Source organism: Gouania willdenowi, chromosome 3, assembly GCF_900634775.1.
Source record: "Gouania willdenowi chromosome 3, fGouWil2.1, whole genome shotgun sequence".
Lineage (NCBI taxonomy): Eukaryota > Metazoa > Chordata > Actinopteri > Blenniiformes > Gobiesocidae > Gouania > Gouania willdenowi.
This window is the reverse complement of record NC_041046.1, coordinates 24,337,985-24,363,492: the sequence shown is the minus strand read 5'-3', so window position 1 is coordinate 24,363,492 and position 25,508 is coordinate 24,337,985. Positions and strand designations below refer to the sequence as shown.

Genomic DNA, 25,508 nt, shown 5'->3' with positions numbered 1-25,508 from the left:
CAGTGAGTGCCAAATGTGGACAACGATGGATGCACGCCTGTCTCGGTTAGGTATCCAGGTGACTGAGGAGAGCTTCATACATTCCCATTCAGAATGGACAGACTCAAGTTCTATTTTTTCAATTCACTAAAGTTCTGAAACAGAATTAGGATATGTGGAGCTCAAATTTTGTTCAAAATAATAAATATGATCTTATTCTAGATTGCCCCAAATGGTTTGTAAAATATCAACAACAAAAAACATGTATATGTTTTTATTCATTTATTTTCATCACCAAGATGGAAGGGACCCCTGATTTTGTTTCAGAAAACTGATCACCTTACTATGTGTTGTTAAAACCAGTAAAGGCACTGGCGACTTTGTAAACATGTCAGTACTAAATTAGTACTTTGTAAAAGCTATATTATTGCTCCAGCGCTAACTGCTGAATGCAGTTTCACTTGAGGTGAAGACCGTAAGTCAGTATGGCTTTGAATGCACGTAGTTATTCCCAATCTACAGAATCTTACCCCTAAACCAAGCAGAATGCAGGAAATCAAATCTACAACATCCAAATTGTTCTGGGGAAGGACTCCAGGCCCCACTATTTCACCATTGTCTCTCTCTCTGTATGCCATTTGTATATAAGCTATTAGGAACTGTCCATCTGTAGCTGGAACCCTCAAAATTGTTAAAATGCAGGGAATCAGAAATATATGTACCAAATCAGTTGACCAGCAACATTTTTATGTGTAGGCCTAAACGATAACACTGTGGTCGGTCCCCATGAATTTCAATCATTACAAGTTGGCAGCTCTGCACTTTAGTCAATGTATTTCAATTTGGTAGATTTTGTTGAAGAGATGTAAGGGTGACTGCCCTCTATGGGTTGAAGCCAGGCTATTACTATCAAATGTTTCTATTGGCTGAGAATGGTGGTTTGTGATGTTTTGGTTGCTTCTTACGCAGTGTCAATGTCATGGGGGGGCCTTCGCGATTTAACACTTGTATAGAAGAATAAAAGCTAAACATGTCACACACTGTGTGAAATAAATATGAGCATAATAACTCATTCATCCTAATTTGTGAAATGCAATATTTTTTTAATTATATTTCATCAGCAGTAAAAACACTATTGAACTTTTACTGTGCTTTTTTTTCTTTTAATAATTTCATTTCAAGTGAGGAAATAAATTAATTACATGTAATAACAATAATAGTAATCCACAAGCACAAATATATTCCATAAATTATCAGCTCATGAGCTGTTTGAGTCAGCAGTTATTGTAGCCTTTTTAAATGTCTAGTGTCTAGTGTTGATGTATTCAGATTTATTTGCGTTTGTAAGGAACCTGTTTACATTAAGTTGTGAATTTTTTTATTTATAGTTTTTATTTATCGTGATTTTTATCGTTATTGTGATAAATACTAGAAATTATCAGGATACATTTTTTGTCACTATCGCCCATCCCTACTTCCCACATTACAGAGAGAGCTTTTCATTACTCAAAGAAAAGAGATCTGATTGGTTATCGCAACTGATCTCTATACGGCTCTGGCTCTCGCGATGCAGCAATGTGAGTGACGTCACATGAACCGACCAAGCAAGCGCCGTCTGCGCTAAATTCAGATGGATGGCAGGAAGTGAAGTAGCTTGAGAATCTTCCATTTGAAATAATCAAAATGCCCATGCTTTGTGTAGTTTACGGCTGCTCCAATCGTCCTATTGTCGTTCACAAAGGTGAGAAATGTAAGTGCGGAGCATTCTTGTGCCCCGTGCAGTTTTCTCAATGCCCCCTCATACTGGCTGGCGTTCACTCTGTTCTTACGTGACCAACCACCTGTATTGGCTCAGACCCTCCTATGAAAACAAACACCTGTGGATTATGCAATCTGTGGCGAGTAGGTTGGATTGAGAGAGTTGTGATAAAAGAGGTATAGTGAGTATTGAGTAGGTAGTTAGCATAGCATAGATTATTCTTTGGAGACGTATAGATTGGTAATTAATTAACTGCTCCAGGAGCACTGCCCACAATCAAGACATTTTTGAACATCCAGCCTAGATGCACATCAGCCAAAACCTCAGACTTTAGTTACTCATTAATCTACATTTAATCTTTGGCAGTCTCACTGCCAGTTGTGTCCTCTTTCATCTGTCTAACATCGTGTTAATGAGATAAACAGGTTCTGACAATAGCATGTGCTCATGACATTCAGCCCATCCAAACACATCCCACAACTCTTCATGTTCCAGGCCAGAAAGAAACCACACAAACTGATAGATGACAGATGTGGCACTTTAAACAGAAACTGTTATACAAGATCATATGCTGATGGGATTTTCTCTCTCTTTGTAGCACAATCAGGACTACACCATTAGGATGAGCCTCGAGTCATACATTTTCAATGGAATTTTGCTTAAACACAGGCCAATTACAGACAGGCAGTAGCAAAAGTGACATTTAATTTATTAAGACCTGAAGCAAAACATTTGATTTCCTGGTGCAATTACACTCTCTGGGTTTTACAGTTAAAAACCTAATGGCCAAAGTACTTAATTACTTCATATTAGTTTAAATAAGAATTAAGATGGTAAACTACTTTGCATGCTTTTTAGACACTCAGGCAATTATCTAGATCCTGTTTTCCTTGGAATTTGTCATATAATTCAGAAATGAACTACAGCTTTATTAATCACACTACCCTGTCCCCAAAAAGTTACCTGAAATCTACTAGAAACTGAAATTGAATTGTGGAAAAAAGATCAACATGAGCACTCAGAGAGGACCAACCTCCACCAAGCTCCAAACCTCATCTTTGCCAGATATTGGCAATTATCTGGATCAGTGACCCTGATCATGGTACCATGATCATTCACACACAAAGAAATGTATATCCACATTAATAACGATACAGTAGGTTCAAATTTATGGGAAGCCCCATCTTTTGGAAAACTCACAACAAAATGTGCAATCCGAATCCCCAAAACTTGCTGGGGTAATTGATGAAAAACCCCAAGATAACTGAGTCAAATGTCATGAAGATTTCTGTACTCATGTACTACTTACCAATAAAAAACCAGATCGACAAGCAGGAATCGATAAAGCATCGAAATCGCTAAATCCTTATCAATATACATCCCTAGTGATGAGAGATGGGAATTTTTTGATTTTTGAAACAGATCCACAATCAGTATATTGACCTGGATCCCCACCAGAATTGGTCTATCTTTGGTTAAAATGTTGTCATAGTCTGTTAAGTACTTTTGACAGAATCCTGCTAACAGACAAATAAAGAAACACTGGTAACAATAGTTATTTTGAAAATATACATTTTGTATTTTGACAAACTCTTGGAGATTTTTAATTTAATTTCTCATAAGATATGTAAATATGAACTCCCAGAGTAGACCAAACAAAGGCTTAGTTTAGTGGGTCAGTTCCTAAGAAATAAAAACAAACTACAACATGTACAGTATCTCATAATACTACTGAAATTACTGAACATACAATGAAAACCCAAAGATAGAGACTAAAATAATTGTGTATGACTTATTTCTTTATGAAAATGTGTTCATAACTGAATTCAGGAGGTTGACGGAATATCCTACGCTGAGCCTGTCATCATGAACTAAACCACCAAGCACAGACCTTCCATCTTAAAGACATTAAATGCCCATTAATTATATTTGAGCAAACAACTCACGAGTAAGATTTATGGGGTATGATAAACAGATGCACAAAACACACAGGACACAAACACCCAATTATTGTCATAATTAAAGCTTAAAAATAATCTTCATAATTAGAGGCATTGGGTGCCACTGGCGCTGAAACCAGTGGTCTTGAATGAATCCATTATACAGTATTTACCTGTGGACTTTTATTGAGCTGCAACTCAAAGAGATGCAGAGCTGGCATCATTAAAGCTTCCTTGCAGGAATTGTGAGAAGTTGAGGCAGATATTCACCACGTTCCTGTAATTTTGACTTTCACAGACATCTTTTTTTAACTCCATAATTCTCACTTAGTCTCCTTCATCGCCTATGTGGTAGAACTCCTTCTCAACCCTTTCAAGTATCTCTTTATAGGTGAGATATGCCGGCACACTTTCAACTTGTTCCTTTTTCAGGCAGTGCTATCGAATACAACTCTGCCATCATCACACCTGTCACCATTAGGGAGCTCACATGCTTTAAACTAGAGGATCTGCTGTGGGAAAAGAAATTAACACTGCTCAGTGAAGATGTGGACAAAAGATTAAAAAAAGACAAGAATGATGGAAAAATCTCAAAGGTCAGAGAGAAGGCAGGTCAAAGAGCAGCGCAAGGAAAAATGAGACTGCAGGCACAGAAAAAAGAAACCCGCCAAACAGCAGCAGTCACATGAGTGCTTTATTAGGAAATTCAAATTTTTCATTGTTGCAGTATTGCTTTGGGCTTCACTCTAGAGAAAGAAATTGAGTATTGAACCAGATAAATAATAGATTGATCAGAGCTACTTCTGACAGGCCCTCATTATCTTTCCTCATTATTCCCCTGCAGTAAGTACAGCATTTCTGTCATGAGCTGTCTTCCTCTCAACATGACTGCACCAGAACAAAATCTATTATTTGGTGTCAATCAGCAGTCTAATACATTTCTGAAGGTATATGGGAGTAAACATATGGTAAAACAGTCAGCATTCTAGTATGTTTAAAGGCTTTTGTTCAGCCAAATAAATTAAAGTCATCCTTGTTTAATTCACACATAAAATAAGACTTGTGCATAAATGTATTTCATCAGTAAGTGGAATTATTGCCGGTTCGTTTAAAACAGGTTCCTAAAATGACATGGAATTAGTCTTATTATCCCAGAAATTAATAGATAAATGTGTTCACGTGCATAGAGTGCTCATGTCAAAGACGCAACGTTTGTTTGAATATTAGGGGGGGGTCGAGAATTAATTCCCTCTGGGGGTCTGGGGGTCCACCCCATAACAATTTTAACAAAATGCATGCAATTTTCTGCATTCAGTGCATTTTAGCCTCATGAACAAGTAAAAAATCTTAATAAAAACGTTGGCACAATAATATTACTGAACTCAGTAACAGTGCATATTGAATATAACTGTATTTATTTTACGCCTATGGGTCATGTGACCTTAGGGGTGCTGGACTGTAGCTCTAACTGGAAATCACTGAGCTAGAAATCCTTAGCATCTGTTGCAAGTAGATACATTAGGGTTGGGTAACTTTCAGATTTGAACTGATACGGTACCAATGCCCATCGGTATTGGGTATCAACGTTACCAATTTTCAGTACTTTTGTGTGTATTTGTGATAAATTGTTGAATAATAAATCCCCAAAATTCAACATATCTCTCATTATATAAACTTTAACAAATAAACAACATCAAACTGTTTGTATTGTAACATCACATTTGTCTACTTGGCTTTTGTAAAAGGAGTCACCCTATCAGCTCTCACTTTAACTTTAGGGCGGGTTGACAATGGGTCAGACAAACCTGTGAATGAATACAAGCATTTGCTTTGATGTTATGAAGTATGAAGAACAGATAATGATCCAGTAACTAATGCAAGTTAAAACGCCAAGCTAAAGTTATCCTAAATACAAGGCATATTTACCTGGAGCGGACAAAGATGATGAGGCCTGACTTGTATCATCATTGTCACTGTTGCTGTCATCACAAAATGCTAGGGCCATTTCTTCTCCTGTGTTGCTGGCTACAGAGGGCGAGTCGCTAACGTGTGTTCCCGCTGCTGGCGTTTCCAGACTTTTAAGCGCTTTCTATTAGCCATGTGTGCTCAACTCCCAGGTACTGATGTCATTACGCTCTTGTACGTGCAATGCTGTGTTCATGTGCAGCATGATAAATCACCCACTCTTCCACTCCCTCACAGTCACAAGGATGCGTTTAGGTACAGAAACATGACACCATTTCATTTATGTGAATCTGTACTGATAAAAGTACCAAATTTGGTACCCATCTCTAGTATACATACTTTAGAAGAATGCATCCAGATCCACTTGGAGGAGCAGTCCAGAACACTTGAATGTTTGTTCGTCTGCGTGGAGTACTCTCAGTCACTGCAGGTGGACAGTTGGTCATGAACTGGGTTTCCTCCTCATCAATAATCTGTAAAACATTCACACAAACAGAAAAATTATCTTAAAAACTCTTTCAAAGTTATCAACTCTGATTTTTTTTTTTTTTTTTGGAAATGCTGGATAAAATAATTCAATGACTTATTGTCATTATTGGCCACTGAAAGTAGGTTTGCTATGAAAAGATTACCCCAAGTTAGGGTAAATACTGTATGTCTCATACCTCTGATTTAGCGTTGTTATTTGGCTTAGAGACAAAATAAATGTTTTTGCATGGTTTTTCCCTTGTTGTTTTAGCAACCCATTGGCTTTACATTCTGCCATTGTTCAGAAACTGTAGATTAACGGAACACTGTTGCCTAGCAACAGCTAACAGGAATCAACGAACGTGCGTCAAATCCTGAAAGCTGAAGAGCATATTAGGGTCAGCTATTTTCCACCGGATTACTATTCCACGTCCAAAGTATGTCCCTCATCAAAGACACGAATGCCGGATCAGATATGAACACACTGTCAGCTGGTGGGAGAATATGGGGGTGACGACAGAGACGAAAAAGTTAGAAGAAACGAGGTGGTGTGGACTTACGATGTTAATGTTTTCCAAATGGAGGGAGGATGATGTTCGGTTATAAAAAAAAAAATTAAAATTAAAAAAAAAACGCCAACATGGGCTTTAGACAGTGAACTAATGATCAATTTTAACATTGATCTGCTTAACCCAAACAACAATCCCAGACTGAGACCAATTCTTATGTATAGCATTGGCTTACAGTAATTATTGCTAAAGATGTCAACAACTCTTGCACATTGTTTTCTGTAATTGAAAAACTGTTGTAAAGTCAATTGTCACTGATTTGTGTCAGATAATTAGCTCCTCATTCCAATCAGGCACCATACCAAATCCCTGAAAGTAGCTGCTGTGAAACCTCTGTTTAAAAAAAAGAACACTGAATGCCTCTATGCTGACTAACTATAGACCAATCAGCAACCATCCATTCATGGCCAAGATCATTGAGAAGGTGGTCTTCAACCAAGTGAGTCAATTCTTAACATTTAACAAAATATTTGATACATTTCAGTCAGGATTTCATTCTTATCACGCCACAGAAACTGCTCTTATCAAAGTGATCAATGACATAAGGTTGAACACTTAGCATTTGACACTGTGGACCAAAAAGAAATGTGTTGCACAGATTGCGAACATGGGTTAGACTAAATGGAAAAGTAATTTAAGTCGTACTTGGTGGAGCGAAGTTATTTTGCAAATATTGGAAACTTTGAATCTGACAGATTACTAATGTCCAATGGGGTTCCTCAGGGCTCTGTTCTTGGACCCCTTCTGTTTAGCCTTTACATGCTTCCTTGAGGACAAATTTTACAGAACTGCAAGGTTGATTATCAGAGCTACGCAGATGACACAACTATATCTATCACTGAACCCAGATGACTATTGTCCCATAGAGGTGTTGTGTGACTGCTAAGAGAAAGTAAAATGCTGGATGAGTGAAAACTTTCTTCAACTAAATCATGACAAGATGGAGGTGATTGTCTTTGGTAGCAAGGAAAAAAGGACTGCTATCAGCGAGTATCTTGAGCCTCAATCTTTAAAAGTTAAAGACCAAGTCAAAAACCTTGGTGTTCTGATTGACTCAGATCTGACATTCAGCAGTCAGATCAAATCTATCACAAAAACAACCTTCTACCACCTAAAGAACATCTCCGGAGTGAAAGGTTTAATGACTCGGAAAGATCAGGAGAAACTGGTCCATGCTTTTATCTCGAGCAGACTGGACTATTGTAATGGTCTTCTGACAGGAATCCCCCAAAAGAGGATCAAACAGCTACCGCTGGTTCAGAATGCTGCAGCTCGGGTCTTAACCAGAACAAAGAGGTCAGAGCACATTACTCCAGTAAGTATTATCCAAGTATTTACATTGGCTCCCAGTCAACCTCAGAATAGACTTTAAAATTCTGCTGCTGGTGTATAAATCTATGAATGGGTTTGGTCCATACATCAGTGAGATGTTAGTCAGGTATGAACCCAGCAGGTCTCTCAGATCTATGGACACAGGTCAGACAGTGGAGCCCAGAGCTCACAGTAAACATGGTGATGTTGCGTTCAGTTGTCATGCTGCAAAGAAGTGGAACAAACTGCCAGCAGAGCTGAAGTCAGTATCCAATGTGAACATTTTTTAATCAAAGTTAAAGGCACTTTTTTTCTCTACTGTGTATGACTGAGAGGGAGATTTTTGGTCATGTTGTTGTTGATGTAATATGTTAGTTGATGATTTTAAATGTTTTTACTGATAGTTTTTTTTCTGTTTGTTTTTTGTTGCCGACTTTAATGTTGTTATTGATTTTAAGCTGTTGAAAGTTTTCTGTTGCACCTTTTGATCATGTAAAGCACATTGAGTTGCCGTGTGTATGAAATGCGCTATACAAATAAATTTGCCTTGCCTTGCCTATAGAAAGACCTACCCAGATCACATCACAATGTATCACTCTGATGACACATATTCTCAAACGAAGTAGAAATTTGCATTCTAGGTGGACTCTTAATTAATGATATTAGTGATTAGCAGTTAATGATGTAAACTACAAATAAAATAAGATAAATAATACAGACAAATGGAATGAAAGAATTGTTGGATGTCTTAAAAAATAATGACAAGTTCAGAACTGGAAAGATATCTACCAGACAAATGACACCAACAAAGCTTATAAAGAATTTATCAAGTTATTGAAATCACTTTATGATAAGAATTGTCCAATACATCAATGTGGGGAAAAGCAAAATACATAGAATGCCCATGAATTACAAAAAAGTTACAGAAAATTGTATCAGAAACCTAAGCCCTTCCAACTATACCTCAACCTCGCACTCAGACTCCTTTAACTCTCACTGATTGTTTCTGTTTGGTTACTATCGCTAAAACAATGGAGTTTGGACTGCGTGAATAATATCCATGTTAACTATTTTGCAAAAGGGTGGGGGCAATGTGTCAATCCAATGAGAAACACATTGGCAAGAGGAGACTTGTGCTCTGCTGAGACAGTGATGATAAAGACAGAGTTAAGCAGAAAAACTCATTAAAAATGTGAGTCACACTGTTTTTTTATGTAGTGATGCCGCTGGAGCTAAGAGTTTAAAGCATTATGTTTTACATCATGCTCATCAGGTGGTCAGTGGGAGAGTGGTGAATGGTTGATCTATGCGAACAACCTTTTTCCTGAACTTTGAATACATGTTTCTTTTTTAACCAATAGCAGTGTTTAAAATGTCTCACAAACCATCTGTCCATGCATGTATCCAATTGACTACAGCTCTTTGATTTAATTAAGTAGTCACAGCCAAAATAACAAATACATATTGGCAAAAAAGCCTTCATGATAGTTCAATAAAATTGAAAATACAGGAATGTTCTTGTTTTAAAACATTTTGGTAAATAAATAAACACTTTTTTTTTCTCTGTCAATAAAATGAACACAAAGTAAATCGCTTTTGTCTGTCTGGTGTGAAATAATGAAGATCTTTCCACAGAATATTCATTATAAAGTTTAAGATTGTGTAAAATGTCACTAGTGTAGTATTCAATAAATATAGTGGATTCAGTGTGAAAGGGTTTTCCAACCTTTGACAGACATCCCTTGCTCCTTGAGGCAATGGATTTTACCAGCAAATTTAAGAAGATCCATTAGTCTATTATTGTTTATCTACCCCTAACCTCTTTCAAGCGTTCCTCTATCCCCATCTCAGCTTGGTTCCTTTCAAACTGTGGAGTCTAAATGCATGTTGTCCACTCAGCTGCACACTGGAGGTACTCAGCATCTGATTGATTTTTATTTGACAGAAAATTTGTTGAGTTGACTGCATGAGGGAGCACAGCCAGGATGGGAATATTCTCTACCCAGAGACCAAGGATCTGTTAGATTGGAACTGACTTCAGGGCAGTAATGGGAAGGAACTTTTTCACTCCATAAAGCTGTCAATGGAGAATTCCTTTGTCATGCCATATCATATTTAACTTTTATCTAAAAGTGTATATGTATGTCTAAAGAAGCTAAAGTCAGTTCTAGACTGAGTGGGCATGGGACGCTGGGCTGAGCTGTGTGCCAGAACTCAGTGTGACGGATTAATCCCTACTCCTCCCACCCTTACCCATGTTCCCATGGTTTCTAACAGGCATCCTGGGCCATCCTGACAGAACTACAACACATGTAAAACGCTGTGAGGTCTCATGGGAATTAACTGAACACCAGAGGAAAAGAAAGCAATTTGCTGTACAATAACATGACTTTTTCATTTCAATTTGAAGTTTGATAAAAGGACAGCAGGCAAATTTAGAAATTTCTAAAGAAACTTGACGTGTTTCTGGAACCCTTAGTATTACATTAGTCTCATGTCATATACAGACTCAATAACGTTCAGAAGGAGTAGCTCATTCAGCATAGGTGTTTAAGGTCAGAAACTCTATGCCGCTTCATGACCTTTCCCCTTATGAGCTAACATACATTTGTCTTTCCTTGTCCTATCATTTCGTACTGCTGGGAAGTAATGTCTGCTAAGATGCTGCTAGCATTCCCTGCCGGTTTACTCTCTTGCATAAAAACACCCAGACACACACAGAGTGGCAGCTGACCTCCACTGAAAGCACAATAAAAGTGCTTTTCATCAAGTGGGGAGCTGTCCTGAGATGGCTGAGATGGGGCACACCAGCAGATTTCCAATGAGCTGTATGGTAAACAAAGCCTAAGGGGACACAGTCCGTCGTTTGTCAGTCACCGCTAACATCCGTATGCCTCCTCTGGCTAGGGCACCGCTCATTTTGATTGTCATTTCAATCTTGATACATCTGAACTTTAACGTGATAAAGGGTTTAAGCTGGGTTTTTTAGCAGACACCCTTTGTACACAAGGCATTAAGATTGTTTTTTAATGTGAATAAACATGATTTAAATAGTGTTGCACTGCTTACACCCCATGTTTTTAATGTCAAGATACACAGCCATATGGGTAGGGAAATGATCAAAGATGGCAAATACAAAAGCTGTAATATAAAAATGTTTTTTTCTTAAATAAAAAGTTTGAGAATACTACTTTCTGATGTTAGTTGTGGGATCCTGGGAGGACAAAATAAGTGTTATTTTCTTTTTATTTGCACACAGTTAGGGCTCACAGAGAGTGGTATAGCATGGTAGTAACTGCAGCCGAGGAACACTGTACACGTCTAGATATTAAGCGTACAACAAAGTCAGTAAAAAATATATTTTGACTTAAAAAGCAACTAAAACCAAACAGTTCACAGGCATGTGAAAGAGAAAAAAGTACCACGCAACAATTAAAGCCTTTTAATGACTACTTCTTCTGGATAAACATGTGATTTGCTAAAAGCAGGAAAAGGACTGTGGCTTGAGCTGAGACAGGCTGTCTACATTCAAGTGTCTAGTTTTTCCAATCCTTACAATAAGTCTGGATGTCAAATACTGGCTTTACTGTTGGTAAATCTGCATAACAGTTTGTTTTTTTTTGTTGTTTTTTTATATATATTATTATTTAAGTATCAATAGAGCTCTTTTGAAACAGTGTACACATCAATACAGTAAACTTTATGAAATAAGTCCTGAAATTAAACAAAATACACTTCATTGAAGATAAATACTTGGATTATTAAAAGGTAAAAAATGGGGAAATCCACTTAGCGGTACAAATCTATGTTTTTGCTGGATTATTTTTAGGTTTAAGATTAACTAATTATACCAGGTGCTCAATATTCATATATTGTACTTTTAGGATAAAACACAGTCATTGCTTGAATAAAAAAGACCTGCAGTTATGAGACATAAAATCGGTTGACAAATGGTTAAAAACTACTACCAAGTGAGGCTGGGAAATACACTTTCATCACAGGTCATAAACAATGGCAGGAAAGCACAGCACCAACACACAAGGTAGTTGTACTGCATCAGCAAGGTGTTGATAAAAAACATTTTTAATCAAAAAGCAGCAGTCAACCATGAATCATACAACATCAGCGCTGGATGGGCAGTAGGGCTGGGAGATATTCGATTTTTTTTTTTTTCTCAAACATTAATTTCGATATTTCAAACTCAGTCTTAACAGAAACAGTTAAATTTGCTGATGAAAAATTCCACATGGGCTCACTTATTAACAAACAGCTGCACAATATGTGCCACTTTTGGCTTTTTGTCCTATAAGGGACAGCACGTGTGAGTGAGTTCTGTAGTGTGACTCCATTAGGATTAGGACGCACTCAGTAATGCATCGAAGTGCTTTTCATGCTGAAAAGTCACAAAAGCAGCGACGCCTAAAATGAGTATATACTGTATCTCCGAAATACGGTACAGTTATAAAGAACACTGTTTTGCTGTACTCTGTGAATAATATTAAATACTTGTATGATGTGATTTGTACTGTGTGATTGTATAGATCTCAATATAGGCGATATTGTCATTTCCTATATAGCCAAAATAGAAAACTTGATATATCTTCAATCACGATATATTGCTCAGCTCTAATTGGCAGTAACTGATTGAACCTGGGTTTCAATGAAGTACAAACGCTACGGGCTCCTAGCTCCCCCAACTACCCTGCAGAGGAAAATCCTTTTGACGTCTTGTGCTCATAAACTTGGAATTACCAATAGACGATTAACAAAATTGAGGTACAGTGTGTTGATTAATGGGTAATGGGTGTATGTCTGTCTGTCGTTACTTATTCAGTCAATAGCACATGTGTGACAGCACCGGTTATATTTTCCCTCGTTCTTTTTTACCCTAATGCTTTGCCTCTGTCACTGTACTCCCTCTTTTTCCTCTAGTTCGACCTGTGTGTAAGAAATGCAAATGAAACCTGTAACTATTCCAAACCATACTCCCCACATACATGTACATGGACTGTATGTCTGCTTGTTAAAGCAGGACCACTGAAAATCTATACGCATCTACCACAGCTGTGAGGAGCAGCAGGGGTCGACTCGACCATCTTCATATGCAATATCAATTCTGTTAGAGGAGGTGAGGTGAGAATAATAACACTTTGACATTTGAAGCCTGGAAGGCTGTGCAAAGCCTATACGTACACGATAAACATCACGCCCAATTTAGGTGTCAGAATTCAGACGAAGGGAGGTTTGTTGTTATCTATAAAGCAGGTGAGTTTTCTACCATTTGTGACAGCTGCAGGGTGCCAAAATGTGTTTTTATTTTTCTATATTTTGTATATATTCCACATTCATATTACTGATTGCTAACTTACCTGGAATTGTCCAGCATAGTCTTCCTCTTTTTCACCCTCTGTGCCCTCCTTCAGGGCAATAAGTGTGAACCCTCTGAAGTAGGACGGGCTGGATACAGCCAGAGTAACTAAGAGGAAGCAAACAAAGAAGAAAAATCTCACTTCTGCCTGAGACCTTGTCCTTTGTGCTTGCATGAGTTTTCGCTGCTTACTGGGGCATCATCAGTCACAAAATAAAATAAAAAAAAAACATGAATGGCAGGTTGATGGGAGTGTCCCGTCACCCTGTAGACCATCACATTCAGTCTGTGATTGACATCTTCTAAACAAGCATTTTAAAATAAAGGTATCATCTTATGAGTATCAAAATATAAAGGTAATATTATATCAAATGGGCAATTCAAGTTCATTACCTTACAAAATGCAAAACTTTGGTCTTTATTTTGAACAAAAATGCTTTGTGGGGTATGTTGCTTCAAATATCTATTAATGAATGAAAGTCACTGGCTCACAGTGCATTTATAAATCTTCTTGGACAATGGATATTTTGCTCCAGGAATAAAATGTAAGGGATAATAAGTTAATTCTACTCAATTTAACTCAAATTGTTGAGTACATATTTTGCTGTAAATACCTGTTTATTGCATTTTTTTTTTTTTTTTTTTGGTGCACCACCACAACCCCTAAGTCAGAGAAAAGTAACCTATATACCAGAAGATAAATGGATGGATAAAAATATGTACGAAGTGTTTATTGATGCGAAAACATATTAACATGACAATGGGTACGTTTTCCGCATTTTCTGGACCTTTTCTACATAAGGTCTAAGGTGACGCACTCAAGGATCCTTCCTTCCGCTAACGTGTGTTTGAATCCCACTAAAAGTACAGCCGGCAAATTTAGTGAAACTTGACGTGTTTCTGGAACATATACATATACGAAAAAAGTAAACATTTTAGGGTATTTCTTATGTTAGGGTTAAAAAATACATATATGGAAAAAAAATCAAATTTTAGCGTATTTCTTGGGTTAGGGCTTGGGCTAAAATAAGAGTTAGCAGGGTAACAAAAAATGTAACTTTAAGTCAAGTGGTGCACCTATCACATGATCTAAACTGCCCAATGAGGGGAACGTATGAATAGACTGACGGTCTATTCATACGTTCCGTATGAATAGTCACTGCCAAATATGTAGCATAGACAGGCAGAGGGTATTTAAGATTACAGACATAACCATTCAATTAAAAAGCTTTTTTTTTTTTTTTTAAAGAGGGGGGGAAAGCTAAACACAAGCTGTTGATTTAAAAAGTGGGCCAACTTATCTACAATTTAGAAGACAAAAAGAAGGTTAATCTATAGACATTTATTAAAGAAAATAAATAGAGAATGCTTGTAAATTAATTTCAAGTTTGCACAGAGTATCCAGACAATGCGCACATACAGTATAGTGCCAAACATCCAACCTAAGTGTGTAACAGTGTCAGACCTCTGTAGGTGCTCCCGGGCTGGTAGTTCTCTGGGTCTCCCTCCACACGGAGCACAAACTCATTGTTGCTCTCCTTCCGACTGCCCTGAGCCCTCAGTATCCGACTGCAGTAGCCGTCCGCTCTCCCGGCTCTGTCGGATGGTTCTTCGGTGAAGGCGAACGCGTCGCACGCCACGGAGGAGACGAAGCCGAGCAGGAGGAGCGGGAGGACGGGATGGAGTCCGAGCGCTGTCATGGTGAAGACTGTGGACAGCGGGGAACACACAGCTCCACTCCTCTCTTACTTCTCAGTGAGGGCGGAGAACTTCAGCGCTACTGTAGACTTGTTCACCAATGGAGAGGTTGGTCCACACTGTCTGTGTGTGGATGGAGAGAGGCGGGGGCGGGGAGGGGGCACGCTGCGTGCATCTGCTGACTGACGGGATAGCAGCGCTGAGCGGTCCGAGGAAGGAGGGAAGGTGTCTGTCGTTGTTTGGCTGTCTCCAGGGTGCAGCCATTTACACCTGCTGATGAATACAAACTAGCTGAGAAAAGTGACTGAACTTTCAGCCCAGTGTGTGCGTGTGTGTAAGAGAGAGAGAGAGGCCTGAGAAAGACAAGACAGCACACAAAAGAAACAACCAACCATGCTACACGGTTGTCATGGTGACTAATTAAGCGGCTGTTTAGTTTCCAATGGCTGGTTGTTAATTGCTTTCTGATTCCTTTATACGCTAATGTTCCAAATAATGACTGACAATTTGTGTTATTTATCGGCTACTTACTTGATTTATTAGAGAGATATATGAGCAAGGGCGTAGCGCCACATTTTGGGTCCCAGGTACAAACGATTCTAGGTTCCTGAAACATCCAGGGCTTAGCCTAGAGGAAAATGGCAAATGCACGCGCAGCAAATTAATTGGTATGCTTTATTGCACATGCAACATTTTTTCATAATGCTTTAACTAAATAAACAAAATATGCAGTTTATTATAGGTTTAAACAGCTACCTGACTGCTTTACTGCTTATCCCCAGACATCTACCGTTCCATTTAAGTTATTTCAGAGTGGGTGTTTTTCATCGTTCATTTATCTTGTAAGTTATTTAGGGTGACCAGGAGCATCTTCCTTTTCAAATAAATCCACCGATATTTTTATTTCTTTTAAATTCCCTCTTTCTTGGACTTGGGTCCTCTTTCTCTTTTCCTCGTGTGTGACGATTATGTCAAAGCAAAGCGGCATCTTTAATGATTCCGTCACGTGTGAATAAAATTACGCAAGTACATGATACTGGTGAATATGTAAAGAGCAACCCCTTAGCTTTCAGAAACTGGTGGGATTTATCAGATAAGGCCAATATTAGCAGTTACACCATTTTAAACTAACATGTTCCCCGAGATGTGTTCAAGGTCCCTGGGAAACCCGGACAAATGTATTAATTTATAATATCCCCAACCTAATCCGGTTGTATGGTCACCCTGCTATTGTCATCAGAGATGGCAGAGAATACAGAGTTTTTGTTGCTCAGTTCAGAATCGGTTTTTATTGCCAAGTACATTTACATAATACAAGGAATTTGACTTGGTGTATTGGTGCGAAAGAAAAAACAAGGCTAAAAAAACAAGTTCTTAAATAAAATATGAGAAGCAATTAACAATAGATACAGTAGAATAATAAAAAACACAAAATGTACAAAGGAAGCATGAAAGAAAGTAAATGTAAAGTCCAAAGAGCATTACTGTGACACATTAAACAGTTTCAGCCTTCACATTATGGTGATATTTTCTGACATTCGGGCTGATGTGAGTCTGTGTTATGTGGGAGGAGGGCAGGTACATTGTTCATGAGGCTGACAGCTGAGGGGAGGAAACTGTTCTTGTGGCGAGAGGTTTTGGTCCTAATGGACCACAGCCTCTTGGAGGTGTACAGGTCGTGGAGAGATGGCAGATTGCAGCCGATCACCTTTTCTGCAGTGCGAATGACACGCTGCAGCCTGCGACTGTGATGCAGGAGGAGAGGATGGACTCAATGATGGCAGTGTAGAAGTGCACCATCATGGTGGGAGGCTGTGTTTTTCCTGAAGTCCACAAAGGTCTCCACTGTCTTCAGTTGTGCAGTAAATAACGGGCATTCAAGGATTGTCTAAGTTTTTTTTTTTTTCCACCAAAAAAATTATATTAGGGGCTAATTGAATAATAACCGGGGCTTTAGCCCCAAATAAAACAGCCTAGTGACACCACTGGTACAAACCATCTTGTTCAGCCCTTACTGTAAGTTATGTACACTTACATTAGGTCCTGGAAACTATACTAGTATTTTCACATTATGAAGGCTTATTTTCTTCACAATAACCTATTGACTATATCCATTGCTTGTATTTTATAAATCTCTTCTACTGTATTTTATTGGTCTACTGAATATTTCTTTAGGAAAGACATGGTTTCCTGCAGCTGTCTATCTCCCGCTCAGCAGAAGCACATGCGGGTCGTACCTTTTGCTCTGTTTTAAAGGGGGTGGTAGCTAGGGCCCCCGATGCAGCAAGAATAATTGTTTTTAGTGCAAAAATGTGCGTAACCAGCTTAATTTTAAACATGGCTCTTTTCATTCTAATATAAATAATATATATTCAGGGTGCTCACCAGAAATTCTTCACAGCGTAAGGCAGGGTTGTCGAACTAATTTTACTTCAGGGGCTTAATACGGACTAGTTTGACCTAATACAGTACAACTCGGAGCTCTGCCACGTGCAGAAGTTCGCGGACGACACAGCCATCGTTGGCTGTATCAAGAGTGGACAGGAGGAGGAATACAGGGAACTGATCCAGGATTTCGTCACGTGGTGCGACTCTAACCACCTGCTCCTCAACGCCACCAAGACCAAGGAGATGGTGGTGGACTTTAGGAGAACCAGGCCACACCTTGAGACCGTCAACATCAAAGGTGACTGTGTGGAGGTGGTTCACACTTACAAATACCTGGGAGTGCAGCTGGATGACAAACTGGACTGGACTGCCAACACAGAGGCCCTGTGCAGGAAAGGACAGAGCCGTCTGTACTTCCTCAGAAGGCTGGCGTCCTTCAACATCTGCAAGAAGCTGCTACAGATCTTCTACCAGTCTGTAGTAGCGAGCGCCCTCATGTATGCAGTGGTGTGTTGGGGGGCAGCCTCAAGAAGAAGGACGCTGGACGCCTGGACAAACTGGTGAGGAAGGCAAGTTCTGTTGTTGGCACAGAGCTGGACAGCCTTACATCTGTGGCAGAAAAACAGACCCTGAACAGGCTACTGTCCATCATAGACAATCCACACCATCCACTGCACAGCGCCATCTCCAGGCAGAGGAGCAGCTTCAGTGACAGACTGCTGTCATTGTCCTGCTCCACTGACAGACTGAGGAAATCGTTCCTCCCCCACGCCATGCGGCTCTTTAACAACTCTAGGGGGGGGGGCGATAAAATCAACCATAGAACACTGGACTTAATGCTAATCACACCATGCACCCTCTGTCACACACGCACTTTATCACACACACACACACACACACATCTACAAGTTGGACTCCAAGTATGTTTTTATACCATTATATTTTACCTTAGTACTTTTTTTGCACTGTTTTTAATTTTTAAATTTCTACATTGTACTTTCCCTGCATGCCCCTGTGTTTTCATACCTGTAAGCTGCTGGAACTGTGAATTTCTCTTGGAGATGAATAAAGTATCTATCTATCTATCTATCTAATAGGGATCATCCACTGTTTTTATAAATGTGGCCTAAAACCTTTGAAATATCCTTATTAGAAGATCTATGCCTAACAAAACACATCAATTTTGCACCATATTTGTTTTATTAACTTTTCAAACTGGGACACCAATTTCAGCTCATTGAGTTCTATAGGAGAGAAGAGAAGAGCAGCTCCGGTTGCATGTAAATACAGGCTGCCAGGATCAAACTGCTGCTCACCATAACTTATACAGCTGCTCTGAGCAGCAGTCCGATCCTGGTTGGTTCTATCTAGTCTTCATTGTCTTTCGGTTAAATTTCAGGCTCCTAGTATATCACTGACTTGTTGTGCCCATACACTTCAGGGCGCACCTTTCGTTCTTCAGGCCAGTGTCTCCTAAAGATCCCTAAAATGCATTTTAAAACCCGGGGAGACCTGGCGTTCCAGGCTGTGGCCCCCAGACTCTGGAATGACCTTCAACAGTCCCTCTGGGAGCTTGAATGTGTGGACTCTAGAAACATTTTAAAACTTTGCTTTTCAGAAAAACTTTTGGTTAAATGGATTTTCAAATTTGTATTATCCTTTTGATGATGCTGCGCCTGTTGTTGCAAATGCACATTTGTTTTATTTTTTTATGATGTTGCTCCTGTTGTTTTAATGTTATCCTCTGTTCTGTACAGCACTTTGTGATTTTTATCTGCAAAAAAATGTTCTTATTTAATTTACGTAAAGAATGTTTCTCACATTGTGAAAAGCAGGTGACCGCTCACTATATAAAGCAAAAACGCAACATCTCCCACCTCCAACAGCAGCGTAGCACCATTAGCACTAATTCCATAATGGAACGTCTGTTGCTCATAGACAACGTAGCTAACAAGGAATGTGAAAGGTGTCCATATCCAAAGACGTAGACCTCAAAGTGATAGGATCCTCTCACTGGTGCAACAAAGAACCCTGTGGGACAGCTTGGTCAATAAATGGATTCATCTTTTCATATTCATTAAACCAGTGATGTTCATACCTGTGTATGGCATTTCCAATAACTGTTTTGAAAACTATGTTTGTGTTAAACGGTGCTGTATGTCCTGATGCAGAAGCCAGCAGGGAGGCGGAGAAGGCAATCTTTGTCACTATAAGAGAGAAAACCTCTTTTACAGCAGCTGATGGTCCAGGAACAGGAATGCTGTGGTACTGAGCTAAAAATCACAAACCTTCTCTGTCTTTCCTCAGAGCTTCCACCTGCTTTTCAGTGATGTTTGCTTTGGTTTTAATGGCAACTTGCTCTGCTGCCTGTGCTGAAAGCCAAACCGTTGCAGTTATTCACTATTGAAGAAAACAGTTTTCCTAAAGCATGTGAGAAGTTTTGAATAAAACATTTTTTTTTGTATCTTTTTCAGATAAATATTTATTAAAATCCATGCAGGTATATGGAAAACTTACTGTTTTTCTTGTTTTTGTTGCAGTTTTAGTAGTTGTTTTGGTCCGACTCGATAGCGGTGCTTTCCTTTCTCTTAAAGTGTTCTGTCACCTGCAGCTGTGCGCTCTTCCTCCACTCTCCCCGTCCTGACTGCACAGATGAAGTTCTGGGTTTTAGACCTCAACATTAACCACTCTAGCTAAAGCATTGATGGTGAGGGTCAGGCCAGAAACAGCTCTGAGCAGCTGGAGATTTGAGGAGTGAGACAAAGATGAACGTATTTCTGCTGATCCTTCATTAAAATAAAAACATGTTTATTATTTGAAAAAAAAAGCGAGAGGGAGTGTAGGGGTGGAGCAAATCTGTGGGGTTGGAGGGGGCTTGGTTGTGATGGGCTGTTTTTGGCAAAAAGGAGGCATTTGAATTGGATGCATTGGGGAACGGAGAGCCAGTGGAGGTTTTGGAGGGCAAGGGGGGTGTGGTCGCGGGACGAATAACTGTGACCTCAGTCATTCAAAAATTTCACCGACAGCATTGTTGGAGCATGTAGAGTGTTCCTGTTCTTATGCGTTTACATTTCTACTTTGTTTTATTTGTGTTATGTAGTGCTGTCTGCATGATGTAGAGCAGTGGTGGTCTAGTGGTTAAGGAAGAAGGCTCATAATTGGAGGGCCACTGATTCAAATTTTCCCTGGGCTGTGGGATGTTGAGCAAGTCCCTTAACTGCATCTGCTCCCCAGGCCTATGTAGCTCCACATATGTGACAATAAAATGATCTACCCTTCTTTTAATTTATGCATCACTATGACATTCCATCAACATATTACTGTAAAAGCATGATTGTGAATCTTGTCAAATCTATGTCACACAAACTAAGGTTTAACTTACAATTTACATTCAATCATTAGCCATAGTCAGAACATACCTCCAGATTACACTGTTGTATTGACACCATGATTAAGCACTTTGAGTGTCTTGTCTGTACACAACGATACAAGGACTTTTCATCCTGATGGCAACTGACATGTTAATTGCCACAGATACTTACTTTTGAGAGGTGGATGAATGATTTAGAGCAACAGAATGGCTTTTGCATGTGATCCATTGTGTTTTGCTATTTGTATTAATTGTTTTGAGAAATGCACTTAATGTTGTGCATAGGATGATTTTAGAAAAATGCAAAGTACTAAGAAAAACTGTAAGAATAATCTAATTTGATTGTTCACTACTTGCTCTTATTTAATAAGAGACTTGTATTTTGTCTTAGTACAACAATTAAATTGCATCAATGTATAAAGTGTAACATGCAGCTGTATCTCTTTCTTATGCTTCTTTTCCCTTTACAGGAGCTATATTTTGTAGAAACTATACCCCTGGGGTATATTCTTGTCCTCTCAGGATTCAGCGGGCATGTAATGGTAAAGCCACCATTATCTGATGTGCACTGACAAATGTAGAGGGGCTGTGTTCTTTAACTGCTGGGCTGATGGGATGGAAGATATGGGATGCAAGCAACAAAGCCAATGGGAGCAGAATGCACCACTATAGGGGTCATAAGTTACCAACCTACTAGGGGAAATCGTTTCCCAACTTTGACAATAAAACGTATTTATTCATCAATGCCATTTACCTTTTATTATAACTATGTACTGTTTTATGGTATCATTCTGGATCAAGTAGGGGGTAAAACCCTATTGCAGGGGAATTTCAAACAGTTATCAAGTCACTTCAATCTGAGAAGTCAAGTTGAATGAGTCATGAGCTGTCAACCCCTCGACTAATCTTCAGTTGCCCTTCAGTGGGGCACTCAGGCCCAAACAGCTCCAAGGGTGCTAATCAGAGGTAGCAGAGCAGGGAGAATGGGAGTGTACTGTCACCAACTGTGTACGTGCAACCATGGATGTTAAATCAAGCAAAGCTGAAAATACACATGCCTTTTAGATGACCTTTTCAAAACCATCATAAGGTATAAGACAATATGTGTTCAAGAGTCAGTAGCACCACCAATAAAACTTTATCATATTACATATCAAATAAAAGAGGCAGACCAAGAGTTAAAAAGCTTTGTGGTTGGCAATAAAAGGGCATTTAAAAAATTATCTCAGGAACCAAAGCTGGGGCTTAATGGATCAATTTACCAAAATAAAGTAAAGGGTTCGAACCACCCGTGATGCACTGCATGTCACTAGAACAGTGAAGAAAACCCACTAACAGGTGGTAGAAGCAAGGCCAACAAGAAGCCCACTCCTGTAACAGAGAGAGAGAAAAAAATACACAAGTCAACAAAACATACTAAAAACAAATTCATATAATTAGGTACACACACAAACCCCAAGCATACATGCAGTAGGTTGCATGTCCAAATGTATCAGTTATGTATGCTCACACACCAACAGTCAGGATGACAACGGAATTCTTGCCAAGACAGACACAAAAACTACAGTTTAGACAAACAAAACAAGACCAATGATGGAACAAAAACCAAAGGTGACAAAACAGCAACTCCCGTCCTGGAGTGACATGCAGCTTGGGCTGGAACACTGACGTTCTACCAATAGTAGTGCTCCCGCAGGAAAGATGGAAGCCAATTAACTATCAAAGAGCCAAAAGCTAAACAAGAAATCAAACGTCACCTAAGCTAACGCATAAAAAAATAACCCAAGCAGAAAGCGGTACATTGAACAGCTTAACCCATCTGAGAGAGCAAGTGGCTCAAACCGACCTAAATAGAGTTGGAGTTGATAGTTCCTTCAGCACACATACGTTGTTGCGTGTTCACCGTAAATGCACGCTAAAGACAGAGATATGGCCAAACCGTCTGAGCATACTATATCTACAGCACTATAGAAATGGTGTTAACCTTTCAAACGTAGCAATGTGTATTGAGGTATACAGCGGACATCCAAACACAGCACCTCACAGTACTCTTGCTGCACGTCAACCATCAGACTGTCTCCAAGAAGGGGAAAAGGGAGTAACACCCCAGGTTTCACAGGTGTTTTTATACACTAACGCCACCCCTTAATCAGCAGGTGCCATCTTCTAGATGGACAGTTGACCAATCAGAGGTGAATTTTTACTACAAACTTTCCGCTCAAATCTATCATTCAGAATTCCTTTATTAATCCCAGGGGGAAATTGCTTTTGTTACAGCCACTTAAGAAAAAAAAAAAATCATAAATAAAAGAATAAAACATTTAACAAATACGAAAGAAAGAAAACATTAAATAAGTGTATAATTAAGTAAAAGACAGTTAAAAATAAGGATCAGATACACACATTACAGTAGTAAAATATATATATAATAATACAAATTTATACAAAATATGATACAGATATTTATATATTCAAGACTGTTGTGTATTTTGGATACAACACTTCCCTAAAAAATGGTTTGGCAACTTGGAATGTCTGTACTTTTTTCCCCCAATGTTTTTCACCTTGATAAACATTGCCATGATTAAACAATCCTACAGATGTGAGGCACATTGGCTACAATGCCTCACATTTTTGCAACCCTAAGAACAAAAACATTACAAGGATACTTCCCCGCTCTTTGTATCTGAAACTCTTTGCCCTCTCTCACCTTGTAACGCACTGTTAACAGAGTGACATTTGTCTGAAAAACACTTATTATGCACTAGATGTAGCAAAACAATTCAGTAGTGACAGAATAAGTTAAAGCAACAGAAATTGAGCAGAGAATATAAATAGATAACATTTATATCTCATCTTGAAATTTTGGCAAATCACACCTGGTCTCCAGCTGTGGCATCAACTCTCGGTTTATTTTTTATTGGGTTTTGAGACACTCACTGTGACGTGGCGGCTGGTGAAAAACATTCTGGGGGGGCTTTGCCAGATCAAGTCAAAAGTCAGTTTCAGTAATCATCTCGATACAACTGAACAGAAACGGCAGGATATCAGTGCTTTGTAAAATTATTATTTAAGCCAATATTAATAACTTGAGGTATTTTTGCACAAAACATATTGCACAACCACAATTCTGGCAATAAATCACTTTACTTACTACACATTTTTACCTTTTTATACACAGCTGAGCACATGAAACAGTACATTAGTGGTAAATCGGTCATCTTTATACAAAGAAAAATCTGGTCAAGGGAATGAATGTGTGTATACAGACAGTACTCTTCTGTTGAAGAGTACTTTGTATGAATATGAAACTGGCCTGGACAAAAATAATGGTACCCGTAAATCACTTAACTGCAGTGATTGGCTCAACAACAATATTGTGCAACAAAATATTAAGTTAAGATTAATGGTACCATCATGTTTGTCCATGCACGTCTGTGTGCGTGGGATATTTGTACTGGAATTTTGACCTTCCGTCCTTCTGTGTGACAAAGCACTTAATCCAAACACGGGAAGCAATATAATGCATTTACATGACTGCATTGAGCTGGCCAAGACTTCCTGCTGTACCAACTTTACCTTTTTCGCTGGCTTATTTTGATGTTAGGCTGATCTGGGCCTCACTGTTTTAGCCTTAGTTTTTCCCCCAATGTTCTCCTCACCAAGGGATTTTGAAGAAGAGACCGTATAGTTTCACTGCCCACAGTGATCACAATGATGCTCAAAATAATTGTTTATTTTAAAAATACTTATTTAAAAAAAGGAAAATGAAAAACATTTGGGGGGGGGGGCTGCGCCTGAGCACCCTCTATTGGCCAGCCACCACTGTCACTGCATCTTTTCCTCTCTGGTGATGCCATAAACTGCACTCTTCTTCTGAAGAGGTCTGGTTACCCTCCATGTTTTTCAGTAGCAGTGAAGAAAAAAAAAAATATATAACCACTGCCTCATAAATGAATCAAATAAATCACCAACATGTGTACGCTTCTGATCACCCTCATGTGTTCCTCATTGAAAATTTTACCTTTTCAAAAGCATGAGGAACTTTGCTGGGCAAAGCATTGTTGCAGAAAAATAGCCCCAACCATGCATATCACAAACGGAGCCGTGGGGATTGAAGACAGCGGAGCACGGATATGTTCCACAGCAGGAGCCTGTCACGGTTTGTGGACGGTGGTGTGGACCCAAATGCAAAGAGAGATGGAGGCAGAATGCTGGCATAGCGTTCCTGGAACCAGTCCATGTTTATTCCAAATAAAGAAACAAAAAATCCAAAAAAGACACAAGGAAGCACAGGGAAAACTGGGAGCAGGAAGCAAACGCAGCAGGACACGAGGAGGAGGGTTGGCAACGCACAATAAACCTAAATGCTAAATAGTGGAGGAGGCCTTATTGGGAATGGGCCACACCTGGGTGGAATCATGAGGGAGCTAATCAGTCACAAACCAAGCACACAGACATCACTGGGGGTGGAGCCCCAAGCAGGAATCCCTGGAACACAGAGACAAAAGTTACACTAGAAAACAGGAAAAACAAAGACTCAGAACAAAAGGGCTGAACACAAATCAAACAGAACCTGACAGAGCTGTTAAGTATCCAGTGGAAATCTGCTGTAAGACCAGGTGTACAATGCAGCTTGTTGATCAGGGCCCACTGGAACAAAGGAAAGAGTCACCAAATTGAAACCAAATAG

At 39.2% G+C, this 25,508-nt stretch overlaps 1 protein-coding gene across 4 annotated transcripts in view; it reads right to left on the bottom strand.

Moving 5' to 3' along the window:
- spon1a (spondin 1a) overlaps positions 1 to 24,882 on the bottom strand; it is an 85,466-nt gene extending 60,584 nt beyond the window's left edge. The window contains exons 1-8 of one of the 4 annotated variants that reach the window (XM_028442223.1): positions 24,840 to 24,882; positions 19,963 to 20,089; positions 19,734 to 19,817; positions 19,544 to 19,652; positions 15,589 to 15,685; positions 14,825 to 15,330; positions 13,361 to 13,467; positions 5,983 to 6,116 (exon numbers count right to left, since the gene is read on the bottom strand). In XM_028442223.1, coding sequence (XP_028298024.1) covers positions 5,983 to 6,116; positions 13,361 to 13,467; positions 14,825 to 15,059 — 476 coding nt within the window. In that variant the 5' untranslated portion in view covers positions 15,060 to 15,330; positions 15,589 to 15,685; positions 19,544 to 19,652; ... (1 more) ...; positions 19,963 to 20,089; positions 24,840 to 24,882. The remainder of the gene's footprint in view (positions 1 to 5,982; positions 6,117 to 13,360; positions 13,468 to 14,824; positions 15,331 to 15,588; positions 15,686 to 19,543; positions 19,653 to 19,733; positions 19,818 to 19,962; positions 20,090 to 24,839) is intronic. The other 3 variants (XM_028442224.1, XM_028442226.1, XM_028442225.1) reach the window with 3 other exon arrangements.
- Between the last annotated feature and the right edge of the window lie 626 nt (positions 24,883 to 25,508).